At 39.7% G+C, this 24,294-nt stretch overlaps 1 protein-coding gene across 1 annotated transcript; it reads left to right on the top strand.

The window, feature by feature from the left end:
- The first annotated feature begins 609 nt into the window (after window positions 1-609).
- atp10b (ATPase phospholipid transporting 10B) lies at window positions 610-20,333 on the top strand. Its single transcript, XM_055034632.1, has 21 exons — window positions 610-1,106; window positions 4,821-5,025; window positions 5,268-5,353; window positions 5,658-5,764; window positions 6,191-6,322; window positions 6,520-6,647; window positions 6,806-7,058; window positions 7,285-7,481; window positions 8,249-8,419; window positions 10,357-10,864; window positions 10,961-11,061; window positions 11,148-11,274; window positions 11,379-11,563; window positions 14,200-14,467; window positions 15,020-15,096; window positions 15,186-15,311; window positions 15,419-15,619; window positions 15,705-15,785; window positions 15,886-15,990; window positions 17,008-17,195; window positions 18,205-20,333. Exons 1-21 carry the CDS (start codon window positions 697-699, stop codon window positions 18,491-18,493), a joined length of 3,945 nt encoding a protein of 1,314 aa, XP_054890607.1. The 5' UTR covers window positions 610-696; the 3' UTR covers window positions 18,494-20,333.
- The last annotated feature ends 3,961 nt before the right edge of the window (window positions 20,334-24,294 follow it).

Here is a 24,294-nt window from a genome sequence, read left to right as displayed (position 1 = left end):
CTGTTGAACTGGACTGTTCAAGCCGATTTTCTATTAGCAGGTTTACGAATCTTTTACATCACATTACCAAGGAGGGGTCTTTAGAGGCTTTGGGTTCCTTTGCAGCTGCTTAGTTTGCTTATGCCTCAGACCGGCCCTGTCTGTAACTTTATGCGAACCTTGACCTGTTTGCTCACTCTTAAACTTGTCCATTCAAATCTCCTGACGTCCAGCAGTTCAAGTTTTCTGATCTGACCTAATCAAGCAGATCATTTTGGGAAAATTCTCCTCGATCAGATGGCTTTTCCTGTAAAATCATCAGTTTTAATGGTTTAATGTGTCATGGGTTAATTTTCTCTCATTTTTAATACTCACTATTATGCTGAAGAAGACACGTAGCTTAAGTACTGATTCAACCCTAACCCTAATGTAAAGAATTTTGGTGAAAATCAGCTGAGTCTCTTCCGGACGCATTTTCTTTTTTCTCAGTTCAATTTTCTTGCCTCTCTCCTTTAATAACTCCAAAGTAAGGAATGCAAACACACCTGTCACTGCAAAGGGGCGGTCCTAGGAAAGGTATGTTGTCACTTGTTTCAACTCAGGCCTCACTCACTGACAGAGAACCACAGAGAGAGATGATGGCTCTGAAGCAAAGCCCTTCAACGTCTGTGGAAATGGAACTTTGGTGAGGAAAGGAAACAAAAGCAACGTCCGATCATGACGTGGAGGAACCCTCTGGCTCTGGTGAGGGATGCTCTGCAAGGTCAAAGGGCGCGGGAGAGGGAACTCCGCAGCTTGGTGTCCAATCTACCATACGAGGGACTGGAGAAGGTGAAGCAACCCAATCGCTTCTTCATTTCTAACGCCATCAAAACCACAAAGTACTCGCTGCTGCTATTCCTTCCCATGAACCTTTATGAGCAGTTTCACCGCTTGGCAAACCTCTACTTTGTGGGCCTAGCCATCTTGAACTTTATCCCCGTGGTGAACGCATTCCAGCCTGAGGTGGCCCTGATCCCCATCTGTGTCATCATGTTGCTGACGGCCCTGAAGGATGGCTGGGAGGACTTTAGGAAGTACCAGTCGGACAGGAAGGTCAACAACACTCCATGTTTTATTTATAGCAGGTACGTTCAGGGGGTTCTTGTGTTCTGAATGCTCATGCATGATGTGGCAGGTGTAAACCACATCAGCAGCACATCTGCTTCTGATTCTCTGCATGTCTACAGCTGTGTATTTCATCGCCTCTGTGTCTCAGCAAACCTTTGGGAATTTTCGACTTAAAAATAGAGAACGCGTGGGAGATTATACGACGATTCGCACCATCACAGTGAGCATGTTTGATGAAATCCTCATCTGAGTGTTACGTAAGCAGAGACAGTAAGGTTAGCTGTTTTCTATTTTTGAATGACTGATGAAAAGGAAAAAATTCACAAAGGATGATAGACTTTCTGACTCCCTTTTTTATGCTGTGAACTGGAGAGCACAAGAAGAGAAGGGTTCATCCGCTGAACGATTATAAACTAAGCCTGGAAATGTGTCTCCGTTGATTTTTTTTTTCTTGCAACATTGCTTCCTGGCAATAAGTCCTTTACTGTGCCTGGTCACACAATGTTGTTGACATCTCTCTGTTGTACAAGCATTTGTTTCAAGTCAGCATGATTGTGTTGGTCATGAGTGAACAGACCTCCTAAGATGTTTTCAGTGGGGAAATCCACAACAAAATTCTGGAGTTAGTCTCCAATGAACACTCACATCATGGAGGATAAAATATGGCCCTAAAAAGTGTGTTTGCAGGAAATCTAATCTCAACATGAAAAATCTTACACATACATTTTTCTTACAAATGTGTCACCATCTGGGGTGAAATAAATAGTCTTTCTTACATTAAAAAAGTTTCACTATCAAGAAATATTGATACGACAAAGAACAAAATGAACCAAAACTACATTTTCTTACTTTTTATGCTGGGTGCAGACAGCTAACACAAAGCTTTAAAAGCTTTAGAAAAAAGATTTTATCCACTTCATGCAGAGTTGACTCAACGGTTCCTTTGAGTTTACTGGAACTCCTAAACTTTCATTGTTGGATTGTGAAGAGCTGTACATGTATAAATGTTTCCTGAAGTAACTCAGGATTTTCTCATCCTTTCATGTATGACAAAGAGAAACTAGATCAGAAGTCATTCGTTTAGCTTAGTCATCTTTGACCGTGGATCCTCACGTGGAATGCAGTCAGACGATAGAAACTTGGCCCTAATTTCCATCTGTTTCCCATCAAGTCTTTTTTTTTTCTCATGGTTGTTAAAATAGTTTTAGATGAAGCGTGAAGTGTCTTATTCTATGGGCCATCAAATACTATTTTTTTCCCATCTGAAACACTTGTCAGTCAAGTGGTGCTTTGGCACAGGAGCTCTAAATAGTGCTGCTAAATGCTATAGCATAAAAACAGCATATTGGTTTTGTGCCAGTGCTTAAGCGCCTGCATATAGAGGACATTTATAATCATCGCCACCACCACCTTACAAGCATTTTGCTGTATTCAATGTTATTTGAAAGAGTACATTTGCACATAGACTGAAAGTAGCACCTAGAATTTGTTATATAAGATTTCACTTGATTTTCTTTCTTTAAAGACCGCCTTCATCCCTCCTCCCCACCCCACAAAAAAGAAAAACAGAAACATAAGTTCTTTTAGTTTTAAAATAATTTCTCAAGTTAAAGTTCATTCTGAAACTTCTACTGTTTTGATATATTAACTCACTTTGCAGAGAAACATTTCTTAAAATGTTTTTTTTCCCTCCCTCACACAAAATCATCCCATTGTCATCTGCTGACTCACCCAGATGTTGTCTTGTCTGCAGTCTGTGTAGAGTTGAGTTAATTTAACGTCAAGCTAAAGGCTTCAGACTTTGTGTTCAGATCATGTTTTTGTTTCTTAAGTAAGCAGACAAGCAACATGTCCCAAAATGCTGAGTTATTCATATGAAACGTGATTCATTATTACCTAACTCTGGGACTTGGATTACCTTTAGTGCTACTTAAAAGAAATCGTGGTTTAAAATATTCACAAGGTAAACAGAACAACTGATTAACTGTGATGAGCAAGCCACAGTTGAAGAGATAAATTGTGCAAGCAAAAATAATTTTGCCTCAAACATAACATACTTCTCGTGGTAATTTATTTACTCTGAAGTTGATCTGGAAATAACATCAAACCTACTTAACCATGTTCCAGTTGGAAAACCAGTGGGTCCTGCTATGAGCTGTGCGCTCTGGTGAGCTAATTATGTCAGCTCTACAAGCTAACTGCAAATTATCTTTTGTATTTTTTTAGGCCAGCACAATAACAGTTTTTGATATTATTTCTGAATGTCAAAATGGCGATGTGATGAACCAACAATTACCTCACTTCTTATTTATTTTCCTTCATTACAATGTCCTAATTGCTATTTGTAAGTTTTTAGAAACAGTAGCATCAAGTATAACAAAAGTCCACCCAAAGGATGTGTGTATTACCGCCATGCAGAATTTACATGGTGTTTGACATATAACCTCAGCACTAATTTAATTTATTTAAACACCAAAGAATCTCCGAAAGACATTGTGAAAAGATTTTATGTGACACAAATCATTTATCATCACAACTAACACTTGGATTTTTGTGGTTGGAGTAAGTGAAAACATCTACTTTCCCTGTTGGCATCCTTCATCCAAAATATAGCGACAATGAATTTTGTGTGTGCTGAGATAATGAGAAAAAGTAAAAAAAAAATAAAAAAAAATTGTGTTGGCTTCTGTTGATTTCCTCCTGCTATCAGAGCCTATTTAACATTTGTTCTTTGCTCAGTTTCCTGAACTCTTGAGTTTAGTGGCTTTTTTGCCTGCATCATAGGGTGGAGTTAAGCGTGTTGAAGAAAAAAATCTTCTCTAAAAGAAAAAAACATGAAAAGCACATTTGAAAGAACTTTAGATATTTGCAAAGCACTGAAGACAAAGTGGGAGCACAAGTAGTTCATATCTAAACTCTGACTGTCTGACGCACAAAAGACATTTTTGAAAGTACGATGACATATGCAAGATGTTGAATGCAACATCCTAAAAATACAGCAGACTGCCCTTCTGGCTTTGTTGGGAGTGAGGTGTGGTGTTGAGTAGTAACCAACTCATCAGGTTCTACATGCAGGGTAGCATGCTTTCAACGTTCTGCTACCGGTGCTCAGTCAGCTTGATATGCTGGTTTTTAACCATAATGCAAAACACTCCTTGAAATCTTGAACCTGTTCACAAAGTTCAGAACAGTTCATTCACGAAACATCCTTTCTTTCTGTTCTTCTCTCCTTCAAAAACACAGCAGATTTATTGGATGATCCAAAATGATCATTTCCTCTTTACATAGAAGTTAATGTTGCTTTGTTTTCATTGCCTGTTTATTTTTTTAAATTTTTTTTAAAGCAAATCAGGTTAGGAAATATTTTGAGCAAACTATACAGTCCCTCGTGTTTCTGACTATGCAAGTAGTACCATTGAACTTTCGTACAATTATTTATTTAATATCCACATGACTTTTGCTAAATTATCTTCTAAGAAGTAGTCTGATATGATTAGTCACCATCACTGTGCAGGTAATTAAGATGTCACCAGGTGAGGATTACATTCGTCAAATACGAAAAAAAAATTTACAAACTAAAAAGTGGGCTACATGCCCAAATTTCAAAGTTTTTTTTTTTTTTTTTGCTTGACAGTTATTTATTTTCAAAAGGCACTTTTAATTAGACAAACGAGAGTCATCAGGACTATATTCTAATTTATCAAACACAACTTTGACTTCCCTGACTACAGGAGGGAGAAGCAATATGTGGAGAGACGCTGGAAGGATGTGCGAGTGGGAGACTTTGTGCGGGTTGTTTCCAACGAGATCGTCCCAGCAGACCTGCTCCTCCTCTATACATCTGACCCTAACGGTGTTTGCCACATAGAGACGGCCAGCCTGGATGGGGAAACCAACCTGAAGCAGAGGACAGTTGTTTCTGGATTTTGGGCAGCGGTGAGAAGGATTGCTGACTCATTTAGACATGACTTTCAGTTCCTGCTTCTCCAGCTAAATGCCAAAGAGGAAAATAAAAGTAAAAAAACATACCTGTCAGTCCATACACATTAGAGCGTATACTTGTATCGCAGGCAGAAGGATGCCGTTATAATTGTGTTGTAGTTCAAGTTTAGGCGAAGCTGAAAATAAAAGGTGTATATTCATGCAGAAATGTGATTGTATTGTATTTTATTCTCCAGAATCTTGGATTTGAGCCGGAGAGCTTCAATTCGGTTGTGGTGTGCGAAAGGCCCAACAACAATCTGAATCATTTCAAGTGTTTTGTGTGAGTATAGAAATGCACATTTGGCATAGATTTTCAAAAGAAGCTATTCTTCAGAACCCCACCAAGAAGCCTGAAAACTAATTCCGACCCACTCACTGGACTTCTCAATAATAGCCGACACATCATTGGGGCTGTAATAGACCATAATCGATTTTTCCGGGCACCGCAGCTCCTACAGGCGGTCAGCTCTGGCTGTTCATTTACAGACATAAAGCAGGAGAGCTCTAATGGGGAATATGTCAGCAATAATGAATATCTAACAAGGTCTGACAGTAAAAACGATTGTCACTTTCCCTCGCTGCAGAGAGAAACCTGATAAAGAAAAGGTGGGCGCCAGCATTGAGAGTTTGCTGCTGCGAGGCTGCACAGTGAGAAACACAAATCATGCTGTTGGCTTTGTGGTGTATGCAGGTAATTTCACAACTTGCTGATTGCCTTAGCCTTCAACTTTCCAACAGGAGAAAATATGCATGTTTGGTTTGTGCCTTGACTTCACTGAGATTCAGTTTATTTAATCAGTGTGTTAAGCTTTGCTAAATCGGCTGATATACATTTTATGCTTGTTGCTAAAACAAGGACGAAGCCTAAATTGCCAGAACAAATACAAAATTATTTAAATATTTTGATTCAAATTCTAAACAGGAAGGCAAATTTATCAGGACAATATATTTAATGAAAGCCGTGAATGCAATGTTGTTGTTTTTTCTTTCTCATTTTTATTTTTATTTTTTATCTAAAAAGCTTGCTTATTTTTACCTCTGTACTAATATCAGTCTGAAGATATGACAAGGCTTTTCATCAGTGTTTGAATGATTGCCTTCTTCTGAAACTTTCAAGGCCATGAAACCAAGTCCATGCTCAACAGCAATGGGTCGAGATACAAGCGAAGCAAACTGGAGCGGAAGCTAAATGTCGACGTCTTCTTCTGCCTCATTCTCCTCTTCACCATGTGCCTCATCGGAGCTCTTGGTAATGAACCACATCTCTCGAATGCAAAGTCGCTGTGTGACATTAGATTCTTGATTTAAACCGTGCTCAATTTGATCACATGCCTAAACTCATTCTTCACAAAGAGAGAGAAAGCAGGAGGGATGTGATGAGGAATCCAGGTTTCCTGTCTGTTTGATGATCAGAGCAAGTAATTTGAGCTGTTTTTATCCATACAGGTCACTACCTGTGGTTGGAGTCACTGCCAGGTGTGCCCTCTTTCTTGGTTCCTGACAGCAACGGTCACCTGGATGCCCCCAGTCTTGAGAGTTTCTACATGTTCTTCACGATGGTCATCCTTCTTCAGGTGTCAGACAGACATCCCTCAAACACGTTGTTCCAACTCAGTTTAAATTCATTAAGCTAACTCTTTAGTTCTTGTCCTCTTTGTTTTTTTTCTCCCCCCCCCTTTGTCCTCTCTGCATTATTTTCCACCACCTCCGCTGGACTCATCGTTCCTCCCAGATCCTGGTTCCCATTTCTCTCTATGTGTCTGTTGAACTGGTAAAAGTGGGTCAGATCTTCTTCATCACTAATGACATCGATCTGTACGATGAGGAGACAGACAGTCGGGTCCAGTGTCGGGCTCTGAACATCACGGAGGACCTCGGACAGATTGAATACATCTTCTCAGACAAGACGGGCACCCTCACGGAGAACAAGATGGTGTTCCGACGGTGCTCCGTCATGGGAACTGAGTATCCACACAAAGAAAACGGTGAGGAGATATTTAAGAAACCAAGATGACGCTCCTTGCTCGGCTTTTCACGGACAATTCTTCAGGAAGATAATTTTAAAGTTTATGAGAGTTCTAAATGGTCGCATGATGAAGGAAAAGTTCAGTAAAGAATTTCGCAAAGCACATCAAAATGTTATTTTTTATGTCTCTACTATGACTAAATTCAGTTCAAGGCTAATTTGACAATATCTCTGATGCCTCCCAGCTATCCGCCTTGATGTCATTGATGAGCTTGAGTCTGAGGAGGAGGTTATCTTCAACCAGCACCAACAACTCCCACGAACCAGGTGGTCCTTGGAAGCCGAGGGCATCAGCCCGGCAGACACACAACGGCATGACAGAAGGCGCAAAAGCAAGGTGTCAGCGACTGCACACAGTGATGCGGCGTTCAGCAGTCCACTGGTATGAAGACCACATGCTCGTTCTGAAACTATAGGACGTGTGACTGGCATGACATTACGTCAAATGTCACATTGGACTATGACATCTCATCAACTTTTCAACCTCGTTTGTGCATTTTAAAATTCACAAATTTTTAATCAGCAAGAATATATATCAAACTTTTACAGCGTTTTACAGAAAACCTCATAGTGTCAATCTGTTTACCCAAATCTGACTCATCCCTGAGTCAAAGGCCTTCATGGTCACTGTCCCTGCCGCAGATGGTCAAGCTTCTCGGAGTCAGCGATTGCTCAGCTTTGCCCCTGTGTCTGTGACAGGACATATGGTCACACTGAGTACCATTTGGCACAGACTACCAATGTTACATCAACTCTAAATGTGCACTATAGATTAGTCATCGCTGTTTAGACGTACAGTATAGTTTTTCTGTATCTATTTTTATCTACAGAGCAAAGGGGAGGAGATACAGAGACAGAAAAAACGCAGCATGGATCCCATTTTTACTCCTCCTCATGCTGCATCTCCAGCAGAGTAGAATGCCTGTATGAATAAAAATATAATAATGCTGCTTTCCTCTTCTCAGCCTTCTCAGCCTTTTATGCCTTCCTTATCCTTGGTCAAACACAACTGAGTGTGAAGTTTCAATGAGAAAAACTTTCTCCGAGTCCATTACGTCAGCTGTGGGAGTTCTTAACGTAACTGAGACATGGTTTATCAACACTCAGGCAGTATTTAATTAACAAACTGATTAACTTTTGCTCCTCCAGGAAACTGAGGTGATTCCAGACCAGAAGCTGGTTCAGCAGATTAGCAGAGCAGAGAGCAGCGGTGGCCGCAGAGACGGCAACCGAAATTTTGATCCTCACCTGGACTTCTTCCTGGCTCTTGCCATTTGCAACACCGTTGTTGTTTCAATGGAAAATGCTCACAGACGGAGGGTGAGTTTACTGCAGCTAACCCGAAAAACCATGAATTCATCTTTGTTTTTAAAAAAATCAGTATCTTGTAATTCCAAGAAAAGAACTGAAATCTGGCAATTCTACTGTGTCGTCATACAGAAAACAGAAGAAACAGCTCTTTGCATAAGCATGACAGTTTTCTCAGTCACTTTGGTTCTCCTGACCTACTTGTTCAGGTCATTCTGTCACTTCTGCACATCAAAAAAGCTATTTCACATTTCTGTGAAGCAAGCGATTATGTACAACGCTCTGCTTTGTACTACAATTTAAATTGCTTTTGTCACGTTGATTCAAATATATTATATGCATCTTTGCTGAATTGAATTGTCTCGACCACCACAACATTTGAGAATAAGTTCGTCATATAAGTTTTAACATTCAAAATATTGTCATATTATGTCAAGCATATTGACACACAGACTGCCTCATGTTCCCATTTCTACTATTGCTTTTCATTTTTCTTGGATCTCTGTGTTGCTGTCTTCTCCTTCACAGTGACATGGTCTATCAACAAATTACAGTGCTAACAGTAAAGGTGTAAATCTGAGTCTTGCCATTATCCCAATTCTACTGTGTCGTCATACAGTGTCTTTACAAATTACAGTACTTGTCATACTGTAATTTGTACTTGTTTCAACAAACACAAATTACAAAACTAAGCTTTAACATTAGTTTACAGTAGAACATCCATGTGTTATGTTAACAGCACGACTAAACAGTTTGACTATCTTATCCATAAACAATGAAATAAGGACTTGAAATTCTGATGGACCTGACACAAATATTTACTTTTCAGGGACGAACAAAGGATTTTAAGAAAGTGAGGAATTCTGGTTCCAGAAATGCACCAAAGTGACTGAGAAAAACTCTTAAACCTTTCCACGTGTCATATTACATCCACAAACTTCAACGTATTTTATTGATTATTTATGTGATGGATCAAAAAAAAAAGTGAAAAGTGCAGAGAAAATAGTAGGCCTACATTGGTTTTAATTTGTTTTTTTGTTTTGTTTTTTTATAATGGAAATGTCTTGTGCATTTATGTGCAGTTCACTTATTGCTGATATCCTTAAATTATGTCCAGTGAAGTTAATTTCCCTCAAAAGTCAACAAAATAATAAATTAAGTACACTGCTGTATAATGTAATTTTGGTACGAATATAGCAGGCAATAAAGATATCAGGGGTTATTTAGAGAAAATTAGCAAACAAAAAGTATCATAGAGAGCAGACAGGTCAGAAATAATGTTGAAGAGATGTTTAAGGCAGAGCTAGTTATAAAATTATATCTGAACATTTGAATATATCTCTGACTGTGTAATCCATTGTAGCTGTGGAGGAAATCCATTACTCAGGTCAAATAATCTTCTAACATGACAAGCACTAGAGACGCACTCCACACATATGCCTCTGATGGAAGAGTGGCAAAGAAAAAGCCATTCTAGGAGAAAAGCCATATAAGACCTATTTCCACTTTACCACAAGCCATAGAGGAGAGAGCAAAGATGAAGAGGGAGTTGCTCTGGTCGGATGAGAACAAAACTCAAGTTCCTGGCAAACCCAGAAATGTTCACAGACATTGTTCATCTTATGAACACAAATAATTTACAGGGGTGACTGTCATGAAAGGTGGTTCTCCTGTGTCTTGACTGTCAGACATTGGATAAAAATGCATACCATGCTTTTTATTTTTTTTTTATTTGGAAACAGTTTTGAAAATCGTATTTGCTACTTTGTGTCAGCAATAAAATACAAACACCAAAGTACATTAGAAAGGCAGTGAGTTTTTCATCCCCTAAATTGGAAATATATATATATATATATTTATAAATGTGCTTCATTTGTTTGGCTCATAATAAAATATGTCTTTTACTTTATAGCATTATAACTTTTTGCGCTACTGTTACATTGATTCAGGAGTCCACGTCTCCACACTCCAGCAGCCAGACGAACAACCCTTTGGAAACCTTTTCAAATTTGGTGAAAAAAGCCGGGGCTTTCTTCCAGCGCAGCAAGAGGAAACGTACTCACTCAGAAGACCCAGTCATGGACTCTGCAAAAACGGAGAACGAGGCAGACACAAACGGACTCCGGACTTGTTCTCTCCATCCTCCGTCTCAAAATGGCAACACCATAGTAGAGGCAGAGGAGCTGTGCTATGAGGCGGAGAGCCCCGATGAGGCCGCCTTGGTGTACGCAGCCAGAGCATATGGCTTCATCCTGCTGGCACGGACCCCTGACAGTGTGACTGTGAGGCTCCCATCTGGGAAGGACCTGGTGTTTGAGGTGCTGGACACCTTGACCTTTGACTCCAACAGAAAGAGGATGTCTGTTTTGGTGAGACATCCAGTCACCAAAGACTATGTGCTGTACACTAAAGGTGCAGACTACTCCATTATGGAGCTACTTGGAACACCTTATGCAGGTACATGCTGGGCAAAAATATACATTTCCAGATGCATTGCGGTCATGCTTAATAAATCGAGCTTGTTTGAGTAAACATTTCTGATTCTGCTTCTAGAAAACTTCAGTGGTATTGAGAAAAATATAGCAGCTGACACTCAATACCACCTTGACTGCTATGCAAAGGAGGGCCTCCGCACACTTTGCATTACAAAGAAAGTATGAAATCCTTAGCAATTCACACCAGCATCATTTATCAGACAGTACAGGAACTTGTTTTTATAGTTTCTCTTCATCTGTGACAGGTTGTGAGTGAGAGCACGTATCAAAGCTGGTTAGGTGAGAGAAAAAGGGCGCAGGCTGCTATGGAGTGCAGAGAGGAGCTCATCATGAGAACCGCTGTGCAGCTGGAGACAAACCTCACTCTGCTAGGTAACACCCATCAGCCCCACAATTCCCAGCACTAGAGAGGCACATCCTCATGATGAGATCATTGTGTGAATGATGCCTGTCTCGGGATATTTGTCCTCCTACAGGGGCGACGGGCATTGAGGACCGTCTGCAGGAGAACGTCCCAGACAGCATTGTGGCTCTGCGGGAGGCAGGGATCCATGTGTGGGTGCTGACAGGTGACAAGCCAGAGACGGCTGTCAACATCGGCTATGCCTGCAGGCTACTGGAGGAGGAAGACCTGGTGATTAACATGAGCTGCAAAAACAAGGTGAGGAGGCAGCAGCTGCTTCACTGAATGTTGCCTGTTTCAGCGTGGCACCGTTATTTATAAAAAAAAAATCATAACTTTATAGTAAGGGTATAAAAATACTTAACACAACCTGTTGATGACAGTTGAATCAGAGATAGATAGATAGATAGATAGATAGATAGATAGATAGATAGATAGATAGATAGATAGATATAGATAGAGATAGATAGATAGATAGATAGATAGATAGATAGATAGATAGATAGATAGATAGATAGATAGATAGATAGATAGATAGATAGATAGATAGATAGATAGATAGATAGATAGATAGATAGATAGATAGATAGATAGATAGATAGATAGATAGATAGATAGATAGATAGATAGATAGATAGATAGATAGATAGATAGATCGATCGATCGATCGATCGATCGATCGATCGATCGATCTGAACAAGTGAAAGTCTAGCTCTCTGTCAAAAACGTCAAAATAAGCAGCTAACATTTTCCTCATAAAAACTTCTACGTCTCGTGCACAAATGCTGAAAACTGCTGTCTTTGCGTCTTCCCTCAGGACCAGTTTCCACACTGAAAAGTGTTTCTCTCATTGTTTATTCCCTGAAAAAGAGTTTTCAGCTGGTTGGTCAAACAGAAAATCTTAGAATTTGGTTACAAGATGATTTCTTGATCCATCCCTGTTAATTAATAAACAAAAGTTTTATATTGTGATTTTGTTTTGTTTTTGCCCAGGTCTGCATTCGCTGTAGAACAGTAGGACTTTTTTTTTTCGGTTTGTGTATTTTAGGTTGTGAATAGAAGGTCACACATGTAATTCACTAAAACAGAAATGTGGTGATATTTTGTAATATTTGCCTCGATGTACATGTAAGTGATAAAATAGTCAGATGTGACTGGCAGGTGACTTTGATGATTGTTTGCCATCCCCTGACAGAGGAGCTCCCTGAGTGCAGAGTCACAATTCCTCACATAATAAAAAACAGACTTAGTGGCCTGGTGTGACGTTTTTCTATTCCTCATACAATCACGTTGTTTTTCATTTAAAGTGTTTGTCGCATATTGACAAAAGGGAGCTCTGTTCGTATTTTTTTATTGTACGTCAAAAATCCCTTAATTAACCTAGAATAATAAATAAATACAAAACAGAACAGGGTTTTGAAGTTGCATTTCAGGTTTATCATTTCTGCTAAAGAAAACCTCCACGATGTCATTTCCTGATGTTTGCTTTGCGTTACTGTTGAGTGCAGCTGCTGTGTTCAGCTGCTGTGAGACTTCAGCCTCGGCTGCCTCTCGCCGCCCACATTAATGCATAGAAAATTGACTTTAGGACCTTAATTAGGTGTGGACTTTTCCCAATTATGCCCAACAAATTCAATCATGCTCAGATGAAACCTCTCAAGAAGCATTTCTCATGCCAGGTAGAATTAGATCCCATTTTGTATCAAGAAGCTTTCCAGATTTGTGACGAGAATATTTCAACATTAATTCCCACAAGGCTAACTCTTATGTTAGTGTATAAATGGTCAAAAATACACTAACAATGTGGAACTTGCTGATTATTTTTTATCACATTTAATGGTGACTGTCAAAAAAAGTGAGTCATGCTTATGTTTCACATTATATCTTATGCTCACATAATGTCATAATGAATGATGACTTCCAGCAGTATAATAAAATATTTGACCAACACAATAATTTTTTTAATAGTTTCAGTTATCCAAAGCTAAATAGATTTAAAAACTGGTCACATTTTGTATGAATTCACACATATCTTGTTTGTAATAATGTTTTAGATGTTTCTTATTAGGATTTTCTGAGGTGGTACTTCAAGAAGTTTTCTGCCTCCGACTTAAACGTCTCTATTCATTTGACCCCTTCTACATTTAAACTAAAATCTAAACCCTTACTTTCCACTTGAGCGTGATAAGGTGCACGGTGTGGGGGCCTTCCTCGCTCAGGTCATTAAAATGTGGTTGCACAGGAACAAACCTTTCATAATGACTTGACCATGTCTTCTCCTTCTGGCCCTGGATGGATAAAAAATTACTTGGCAGCTCTGAGGGATACACGTGGATCTGTCTGAAATAAGTGGGGCTGCGGTGTGTCCCTAGGAGGCACCAGTGACTGATGGACTGAGTGGACTGAGATACCCCCAACACCATAACTAATGCTTTCATATCTAATTACCAGTCTAATATTCAACCCTCTCAGGAAATACACTTTAATGAACATTTTTTTTCTTACAACCGCAACTCAGTGACCACTGGAGAGACGACCTCCCACATCCACCTTCCCACCAACACTAATGAACTTCACTGAGAACTATAATCTGTTTTTTTTAAAACTAAAAAGTGGAGTAGTCATCATGACAACCTTCTTTTGGCTACGTCTGGAGCTATTCAGACACAATAATGATGAATCTAATGAGACCAGCGCCTGACTCAGCACGTACAGTAATCTGTGTCCTGTTAAAGAGCAGATTTCTACTGTGTCATTTCTATTTATTTTCTGGGCCTTTTTGAAAAACATTACTTGGTTCATTAGCCAAACATATTCTTGTTTTATTGTAAAAAAAAAATGCATCTCATCTTTAGCTAAATTTCAAGTCATTAGCAGCTTCTGTTTTTTTCCAGGTTACGTGCACGTCCATCCTGGACTGCACTCTGGAGGAGGTGAGGAGGTACAGAGACGACCCTCGCAACGCTGGCACCACCCAGAACATTTCTCTGGTGATTGACGGAAACACTCTAGACATGGCTATGAAGCCTGACCTGCGGGAACGGTTCGTAGAACTGACGAAACACTGCCGCTCGGTTCTCTGCTGCAGAGTAACGCCCCTGCAAAAGAGCGCAGTGGTGAAACTGGTCAGGGACAAGCTCAAAGTCATGACACTAGCTGTTGGTAAGTTAAAGTGGAATAGAAATTGTGTTTGTTTTGAGTCATCTAGTTTCAAGATTAATCCGGAATCATTTAGTGGTTTGTCTTCAACTGGTCCGATGTCAAATCTAGGAAAACCACTGCTATTTCCAAAACTGGTTGATAAAAATATTGCAGGAAAAACTTGATTTACAAATGTGCCACTGATAAAATTTTCTCATAACTCAGAGAACAGAAAATGATCTTCTACTATGGCAGCAACCTCTACCTTTTATACTTTTCTTGATCGTGTTGAATTTTAAGGTTACACATCAATTATACTTAATTTCTTACAATAATGTTGCTTGCAAAATGAACCAATTATATTTGACTTTTCTCTCTGGAGTTACAAAAGTGTGTGTGGAACCAGACACAACCTATAGACCAGCAGTTGACCTGATACACTCATTTATTAGCTGTTCTCATACAACACCTAATCTTGAGTGATCTGTGTTTATTGATCAATAAAAAAAAAAAAGAGACAAAAAATTTTAACAGTGACCACATTAGTAATAATGCTTCAAACCTTTTTCACAGGTGACGGTGCAAATGATGTCAACATGATCCAAGCGGCTGACATTGGCATTGGGATATCCGGTCAGGAGGGCATGCAGGTGGGAGTCGACTTCACTGTTAGTAAAGACATTTACGTCCATCCTGCGCCCAAACTGAATCACAGTGTGATGCGTGTTGGTCTTTTCAGGCGGTCATGGCGAGCGACTTTGCCATATCACGCTTCAAGCATCTGAGAAAGCTTATCCTCGTCCATGGACACTGGTGCTACACTCGATTGGCCAACATGATTATTTATTTTTTCTATAAGAATGTGGTGAGTATTGCATCCCACTCAGAGTGCTCTGCTGTAGGAATGATCTGTGTGTTCTGTTATAAAAAAATAAAAATAATAATAACTGTGCCTTTTAACACGCTCCTCAGGCCTATGTGAACTTGCTGTTCTGGTATCAGTTCTTCTGTGGATTCACTGCCACAACAATGATCGACTATTGGCTGATGATCTTCTTCAACCTGTTCTTCACCTCTACTCCACCCATCATGTTTGGCATCTTTGACAAAGATGTTTCAGTGGAGGTGCTGCTAGGAGTTCCTGAACTGTACCGGACCGGTCAGGGAAAAGGGGTTGGTGAAGGAAATCAATCGAAAGTAACAATTTTAGTTATTGATTTTACTTCTGGATGTAAATATGTGTCATTTTTTGATGTAGAAATACAATTTCCTAACTTTCTGGATTTCCATATTGGACGCCTTCTATCAAAGTCTGATCTGCTTCTTCATTCCATATTTGGTAGGAAACACATTTATAAGTCTTTCATTATAAGTGACAGTAATTCATCTATTAGTCATTCCGCCAAACATTTGACTACCATGTTTTATTCTCCCTTTAGGCGTACCAGGATTCAGACGTTGATCTTTTCACCTTTGGAATGCCACTCAACACGGCTGCTTTATTTACTATCCTGCTGCACCTCGCCATCGAAATCAAATCATGGGTGAGTGCTGAACTGATATTTATATGTCGCTCCACTGGACCAATCAGTCAATGTTTTAACTAAAAATGATCAAATTGAATATTCTCCTAAACTTCAATAAAAACCTGCTACCAAATGTTTGATGTAACTGACATTTGTTCAGATTGTTTGTCCGTGTAATTATATTGTGTGTTTTTTGTTTGTTTGTTCTTTTTTTAGTTCAAAGTAAAATTTCCAATTATATTTCCAATTATTTTTTTCAAACAGCAGCAAAGAACGCTGGTTTTTAGTTGATTGGTAATGATCCTAGTTAATTACCAGCTAGAATTGGTATTGCAGAACAACAGGCTTCTTCAGGAAGTTAGAAAAGCAGCTTTTTAAACCTTGATGAGTGACTGCTTCAAAAAGTTGGAACATTTTTAATTTTTTTCAAAACTTGAAATTACTAGTTATTTCCAACTATAGTATCTATTTCAGCACATAAATATTTTTAACTCTGTTTTTTTAGTGTTGATCATTATGACATGTTCTGTTGGAATGACTGAGTCTTCAATCAGAAAACCAATAGGAATGTCAGCGTAAGTCAGTATTTAGACTGTGATTGTTGAATGGCTGTCACACATTTAAAACACAGTGAACATTTAAAGTATTAACTACTTACTACCACCGTTGACAGTTGTTTCTCATCAAGCCAGAGAAAAATTTTGTAAAACCTCTAGCTCCGCTACCAAACAGCTCATTCTATCTTATTGTGATGCTTATTTTCACTTTAACACACATCTCTGTCAAAATGTCAGAACATCTTCCTATGGTTGTGTGTAACTCAGTTTTATGTACCGCTCCAGTGAAGATCTTCACTACAGCCACCTACCAGGGGAATGTCTTCCCTTAATTCTGGCTGATCCAAACCATTTCAGAAAACCATTTTTAACTTAATAACTATCTGACGGTACATGAAATTATTTGCATAAAAACAGCACTAACCAGACAATGCTAATGTCAGCATAGGTAATCGTTTTGCTTTTGATTGTGTGGTAGACGTTGGTCCATTGGGTTATCATGGTGGGCAGTGTGGCGCTGTACTTCATTGTGACGCTGGCCTACACCGCCACCTGTGTTACCTGTAATCCTCCATCCAATCCTTACTGGATCCTCCAGAGCCAGATGGCCGACCCCATGTTCTACCTTATCGTCACCCTCTGCACCGTGGTGGCTCTGCTGCCCAGGTACAGTCCTCCTCTCTGCATCTGCCACTCTGGGATTTATTGCACTCATTTATTTTTCACAACACTTTCTGTTGAAAATGATACACTTATTCGTATATTGATAAAGCATTAAATTTTTTAAAAGTATTGTCCAAATCTGTCTTTCATCCTGAAACAAAATGGCAAAAGAAACTGTCTGATAATGTTTAAAAATTTGAAAAAAGAAAAAAGGAATTAAAAATGTTTATAAACATTGCATTTTTTTTCTAGTTTTCTATTTTTGATTCCAGGTGTAATAAAAATTCTTACTTATCAAAAGAAAAAATGAACAAACATCAAAGAATATCCTACAGAGAGGAACAATTACACATTAAAGATGTCAGAATTTGTCATCTTGCAAAATGGCTGGAGACTGATAAATTGCAGTGAAAGCTATAAAGGCATTGTCCTACTTTTTTTTTTTAAAGGGATACAAATTTTTCATTTCAGTTTGAACAAGAAAAATTATTGTGTGAGCTGAATGTCAATAATTTACCCCTAACTGGATCTTAACTTCATATAATTATTCATTTCACTGTATTAGTCATTTGGCACAACAAATGGGAATCAAAGAAATAGAAAGGATTATAGCTTGATATATATATATATATATATATATATATATATATATATATATAATATATATATATATATATATTATATATATACATACATACATACATACATATGTAGGTTAGTATGTTTTCAACATGTAAATCAGATCATACCCATTTTATTATTCTGCATTCCTTTTCGACTTATTCAGCTCAATAACAGTGATGAATCTGCAACGACATTTGCAGATTTGTAAAAGCATCGTGTTCATATTGACGGTGAGGATCCGCTCCAGTCGTCTTCCTCCCTCCTCTGAAAGTGCTGACTTTTTTTTTTTATATATATATATATAGAGAGAGAGCGCTCTGATTTACATCAAAAGCCTATATGTTTTTTCACTGGCCTACTTTCTCATCGCCGCGCTCTTTCCCCTCAGGTACACGTTTCATGTGCTGAAGAACTCTGTCGCCCCCTCCCCGCTCCTGCAAGGCAGGCGGCTGGACCGGATGGGCCCCTCCACGCGGGACCAGTGGATCAAGGAGTGGAGGGGCTTCAGGGGCGGAGCGGCGCCGGCCAAACGCTACGAGCTTTCCGACCCGCCCTCTCCCGCCCCGGAGAGCCCCGTGGACTTCTTGCCCGAGTTTCTCGCCGACTCTGACTTCACGGGGGACGATCTGAGCCTGAACGTCATCACAGAGAGCCGTCAGGGGGCCGTGCGCACGTGAGGCACGGAGGCAAACCGCGCGGCGAGGCGAGAAGCGCCGCGACGATCATTTTATTCGGGAAACTGTAAATGTCTTCACTGGCAACACGTGCGACTCTCGGAATGTGATTAATCCTGCAATAAACTGCCTCAGTAAAGCGCGCACGGACCTGCCCTCCTCCTCTCGTCATCAGAGAGCGATGCATAAAGCCTGTGACGATCACGGTGGGATTTCAGGAGGCGGTGCTAACCCAGTTAGTGGCCGCCGCCCACCTTTACAAAGACGCACCTTTGTCCAATGTCTCCAATATTACCTTCTCACCTGTTTCAGCCCAAACAAACAAAGCGATCGTGCACACGTGTGCGTCTGCTGACGGCGCGTCTTCATTAAAACAAGAACACAAAAAATAAATAAATAAAAAAATCAAATGAAAACGAATCAGGCGGAAAATTGGTTTCTGCGCTTGCAAATCCTGGAGCTTTTTATGGAAATGGAGTGTGCGCAAGCACATCCACTCGCAAAAAGGGCTGAGTTATCATGGGCATACTTCATTATACAGCAGCGGCTCCGCTTATATAACGCGCTGCGGCCCGCGGTTAGATCCCTGCTGCCCTCTAGCGGTGAACGCGAGGGGCTGTGAGAAGGTCACACGGGACACAGGGAGGCAGGGACTCAGACTGCTTGGATTTGGATTCACCACAAGAGAGCTGTGGAACTGTGTTCCTAAGAACAACAATAAGAAACATAATCACCAGTTTCATAGAAGACTTGAGATACCTGCTTATGAACACCACAAAGGGCATGATGATGCCATATCCGACTACAGGTAGCGTGAGTCTGCTCTGCTTGTTTTTCTGGAAAATCCTGCATCCCGGTACTCACTTTGATACTCGGATGTGTTTACACACAATAAATTGCAACAGCATTGTTCCCTCAGCAATATGGCTGCACTGAAATATAATCAAACTGAATGAGGTCTGCTCAAGTTTAAGACCATCATGAGGCCCCTGCTGCCCTGTAATTACCTAAATTGAGGGTGTGCAACATGGTAAAAAAAAAAGGTATTTTAACAGTTTTTAGTGTAAAAGCCCAATCATTTCATCAAATGCTTGCTATGAGATCACATACTTCCAAACTAAGAACATAATCAGCAAAAAGGCAAAGAACATTTCTCTATGAATCTGGTTCCTAATTTAGCCCACTTGTGTCAAAAATAACTAAGATGTGATGCATGCATGGACAAATTTTAGACTGGAAGCACAAATCCGTCTTGCTCTACCACAGAAACATGTTTTATTTAATGATTTAAAAAAAAAACTCCAACTGAAATTTACTCTTGCTGAATAAAAGCTGGTTTATGAAGCTAAGGAAAAGGAGGTAAAAGAAACTGACTAGGTTTAACAGGACAGAACGAAGATTATTATTCCTTAAAGCAAATTTCTCAATTTTGGTATAACCCCACTTTGTTATAATCTGTCACAGTATAACCCAAACACCCATTTGTTGTTGACTGATTCTTGATATCACATTCCCCCCATCTCTCTTCCTCATGTAAAAACTCAGGTAACATGAATTGTGATTTGGGATAAGCCAAAAAATAAAAGTCAATCACCAAACAACCACATTTAGCATGTTGTGAATACATTCAGTCCTTCTCGATAAGAAGGCAAACAACTGAAATAAAATGTAACGTAAAACCATGAAATTAAATTTTAAATGTGCGGAAAAAGCGAAAACAAGTTGCCGCAAATATACCCATTGTGTTTTTACGTTAAGGTGTGACACAATAAACTGGAAACACTTGTTTTTTCTTGATCACAAGAATTTGCACTCTTGGTTTCAGTCCAGCTGAGACAGAAGCTGGTGATTAAAATAAAAATACTCCAAGTAAAAAAATTAAATGACCTTAAAACATTTATATTTCATGTGGAAAAAATGTCTCAAATACCTAATCAGGGCAGGGACTGTAAATTAACCTTTGGCGAGATGACTTATAGGCAGAGCCAGAGCTTTTGTAACATTGTTTTTTTTTATATGTTGTGTATTTCTGTTGAAATAAAACTGAAATAGATAAAGAATGACGGTATTTCAAGAAATGATTCGGTGTTTTAAAGAAACTTTTCAAAAAGTAAAATAGCAACGTAGGTTTCGAAAAACAATTTTTGTTTGAAAAAGGCCTAAAAGGTTCCCTATTTGATGTCCAGATAGGTTATGCTGTCACTGGTTGTTGTCCTTTTACTATCACTTTACCTGGAGGGCATCATATCAGGGAACCACAGGCGGCTCAGGTGCTTCGACGCCTCACTGCTCCATGTTGTAGCTGTTATCTGGAATCAACACCTCCTCCATGATCGACAGCGCGTCAGTCTGCCCCCGCACATCTTCACAAACTCCACAAAGCCGCTGCAGGTCACCTAGCACTCACCCAGCCCGATGGCTATCAGGCTTTTACAGCACTTTGCGATGTGGATCAGCTCCTCGTCCAGTGGATTGAGGCCATTGGTGCACACCGCCAGCTCCACCAGCCGGGGGCAGGTCAGCCCGATGCGGCCCAGCATCGGGCTGACAATGCAGAAATGCTCCAAGTGGACGTGCTTTTCAGAGGACAAAGCAAGCAGAAGCTCAACACTGAGGATATGGTAGTTTAGCGCCAGTTCCCGGAGGCCGTGGCACTGATCTGCCACAAACAAAATACCTGAAGAGAGGAAAGAGATGATGCCTCAATGTCAATAACTTTTGGATGGACTGCCCAACCTTTATCTTTGACTGTTCACACAAAAACTGATATTTATAGACATTCCCGTTCAATTTAGTTCAAGCTAGTGTAAAATATTGACTCCCAACGGTTTAATACAAATCCATGCCTATTTCTTAGATTTTTATTTGTAAAAACTCATCTTCAGAAGCTTCAGGGTGTCGCTGTTGTTGGTCACCAAGACCTTCAGAGACGGATCATCCATCGGGTGTCGTCGACCTTGATGAACAACAGAGACTTGGAGTTCACAGACACGACCGTCGGAGCAGAGACGAAGTTGGCCTGAGGTGGACAAGCTAGTAGTTACAACAGAACCTTTTCCTTGCAGGAACCCTTTTACCAAGATCGTTGCATAAAAAGAGCAAGATGGGCAGCGGACCTACCTGAGACACATCCATGAAGCTGGGCCGCGCTGTGGAAATCAGCCTTAAGGTTTTGATGGTGCAGTTCACTAACTGAGAGAATGCTGCAGACTGCCTCTGCAGACTCTGAGCTACTGTCAACCTGATTCAATCAGAAACAGGAATTCATAACTTATTAAAAACAATAAAAGTATAAAAAAATATATCTGTAAAGTAGAATAAATAAATAAAAGCCAAATCAATGTGACAGCGCATTTGGTTTGGATTAGAAAAGACACATCATGTTTTTAAAGCAGCTGATCTGGGATCATTGCGGACATTAAGGAGGTGGAAGGCTCTTACTTTGAAGCCAACATACTGCAGGTGTTGGGCGTGCTTCTTGATGATCTGCTGAATGAAGTCAGGCTGAGTGGAGCGCAAGTAAGACGTGGCTGCCTGATTGAGCCACAGGTCAGCCACGTGAAACACGTCGTTCCAGCACCGGCACACAGATGAGGCTCGGACCCGGTCCACTCGGGACAAATGCTGGAAGATCTGCAGAACAATTGTTTTCTACTTTATGAGCTTAGACAGAAAATCTTAATAAAACACATTGAAGTTTGTGGTTGTTACAAAATGTGATTTCTGTTTACCAGTGAATAGTGATCTTGTACAAACATTATGAAAGAGATCATTTCTCTGAGAGGGGGCTTCTGATCCAAATGACTAAAGAAAAGTTGACTAATTGAAGAAAAACTCAGTTCTTGCATGTTTGTAAGTGTATTTGTGTTCCTACATTTCCTGCAAAACTCTCCCCAAAAGACTTAAACCTGATGTCAAATATTCAAACCTGTAAACATAACCTCATTCTCTACATGCTACACTATTCATGAACTGCAAGCTTATTCTCTGTATTCACAAAACAGGTTTATTACTTACTAAAACCACATTAAAATAATCATAAATAATTTATTCATTGTTTTTTTGTTTTTCTTCATCACTTTACAAACTTTATTTGCTTGCTCTTTCAACCAAACACACACATTGGTAACAATGAAACTTTTTTTCTTCAATCATGACTAACAGAAGTAACATTAAATTACACATTACTTACACTGAGTCATTAAAAGCATGGCTTCCGTGTGAGTTTGGTGCTCTGGAGGTTGAGAAGGCGCCGTTCACCTGGAGCCCCGACCGACAGTGACTGGGGGATGATGATGATGACGACGATGATGATGATATGGGACAGCAGGAGCTGCTCCTTTGCTCCTCTCCTCAGTGACAGCTTGACGCAGAGCAGCGGGAAAACATGGACCCGCATCTCTGCACTGCTGTGTGCACAGGAGCCGAATATTAAACCCGCGTCTGCGGGAAATGAACATGTTTGGGTTTGTTTTCACAGAAGACAGTCAACCCAGCTCCCTGTTTGGTTGATGAGCTCGTATCAGTCAGCTTTGTATGAATAAGTAAGATCCCTAAACTGTATGAAGGCAGGATGTGAAAGTAGGTCAGTGTGTCAGAGTGTGGACAGAGTGTGTGTGCGTGTGCGTGTGTGTGTGTGTGTGTGTGTGTTAAGTAACCTGTTAATTATGTAGGAGAGAGAAGAAGAAAGTCGATTTTTTAAAATCCTTTTGTGAGCTGGAGTGAACGTTTTAGTTGTTTTGGTTTTTTATGCTCGAATTAAGTTTTTCAGGCTCTTGTGGCCATTATTTGGAAATAGGGAGGAGAGAGAAGGAAATGACATGCAGCAGATTCCTCAGGACTGGAAATCAAACCCAGGTTGACAAACAAAACCTTTAAGTGACGTCCTAAACAAAACCTAATTTTCAGTCTTAATATAAAGCTGGTTAAAATAAATACCTGAATTGGGCATTTCTGAGCCCCTTTTTCTTCTCTTTTCTACAAGCAGACAACACATGACTGCTTGTATAAAAGAGAGCAGCTCAATAACACAAAAGCTTTATATTTATTGCAAAATATTAATCTGAGAATTGCTTTCTTCCAGTAATGGAAATGATTTCTGATTAAGTTCTCTGTTTTCATACTTTCATGGATTGTTCTTCCTTTTTCCCTTTTTTACATGGTTTTCATGTTAAATTGTATTTTTTTGCAAAGTTAGTTATACTATATTTAATCCGTTATTCTAAATAAAGACTAACAGAAAGATCACACAGTAACTTTTACTTTTGATCAAACCTGATTTTTCTAGTAACGAACAAAGAAACCAGCCATAACAACGTTTGGCTTCTTCAGGGTCCAGAGTATTAAATTATGATTACAATTATCATCTATGTTATGCACAGATTTAACTCTAATCTTAATCAACACCCTGCAACATGAAGAAATCCAAACCTGTTAAATCAGCTTTTCTTTGTTTGGTGTAAAAACAAAAACAGGATTTATCAAAGACTAAAAGGGAAATGGACTGAACTAGAGCTTTGCTAGTCAAGTTGTCCACTCAAAGTGCTTCACACCGCAGTCACATTCACCCACCCACACATTTACTCCCACCAGCAGGTGTGAATGTGGCTGAGGAAGCTGGAATCGAGCTTACAACCTTCTGGTCACAAGACGACCACCGCCACAGTCGCCCTAAAGAAGCCTTTTGCTAGTCTTCTTTAAGATACAGCTTTAAACACAGTATAAAAGCTGCAATTCAGTGCAGTTTAATATGAAAAGTGAGTAAAAAAGGTAAACGAAAGGACAAACCATAAAAGCACGAGAAC

This window comes from Poeciliopsis prolifica, unplaced genomic scaffold, assembly GCF_027474105.1.
Source record: "Poeciliopsis prolifica strain line A6 unplaced genomic scaffold, Auburn_PproV2 SCAFFOLD009, whole genome shotgun sequence".
Lineage (NCBI taxonomy): Eukaryota > Metazoa > Chordata > Actinopteri > Cyprinodontiformes > Poeciliidae > Poeciliopsis > Poeciliopsis prolifica.
The sequence above is the reverse complement of the archived record's forward strand: the minus strand, read 5'-3'. Positions and strand labels throughout refer to the sequence as shown.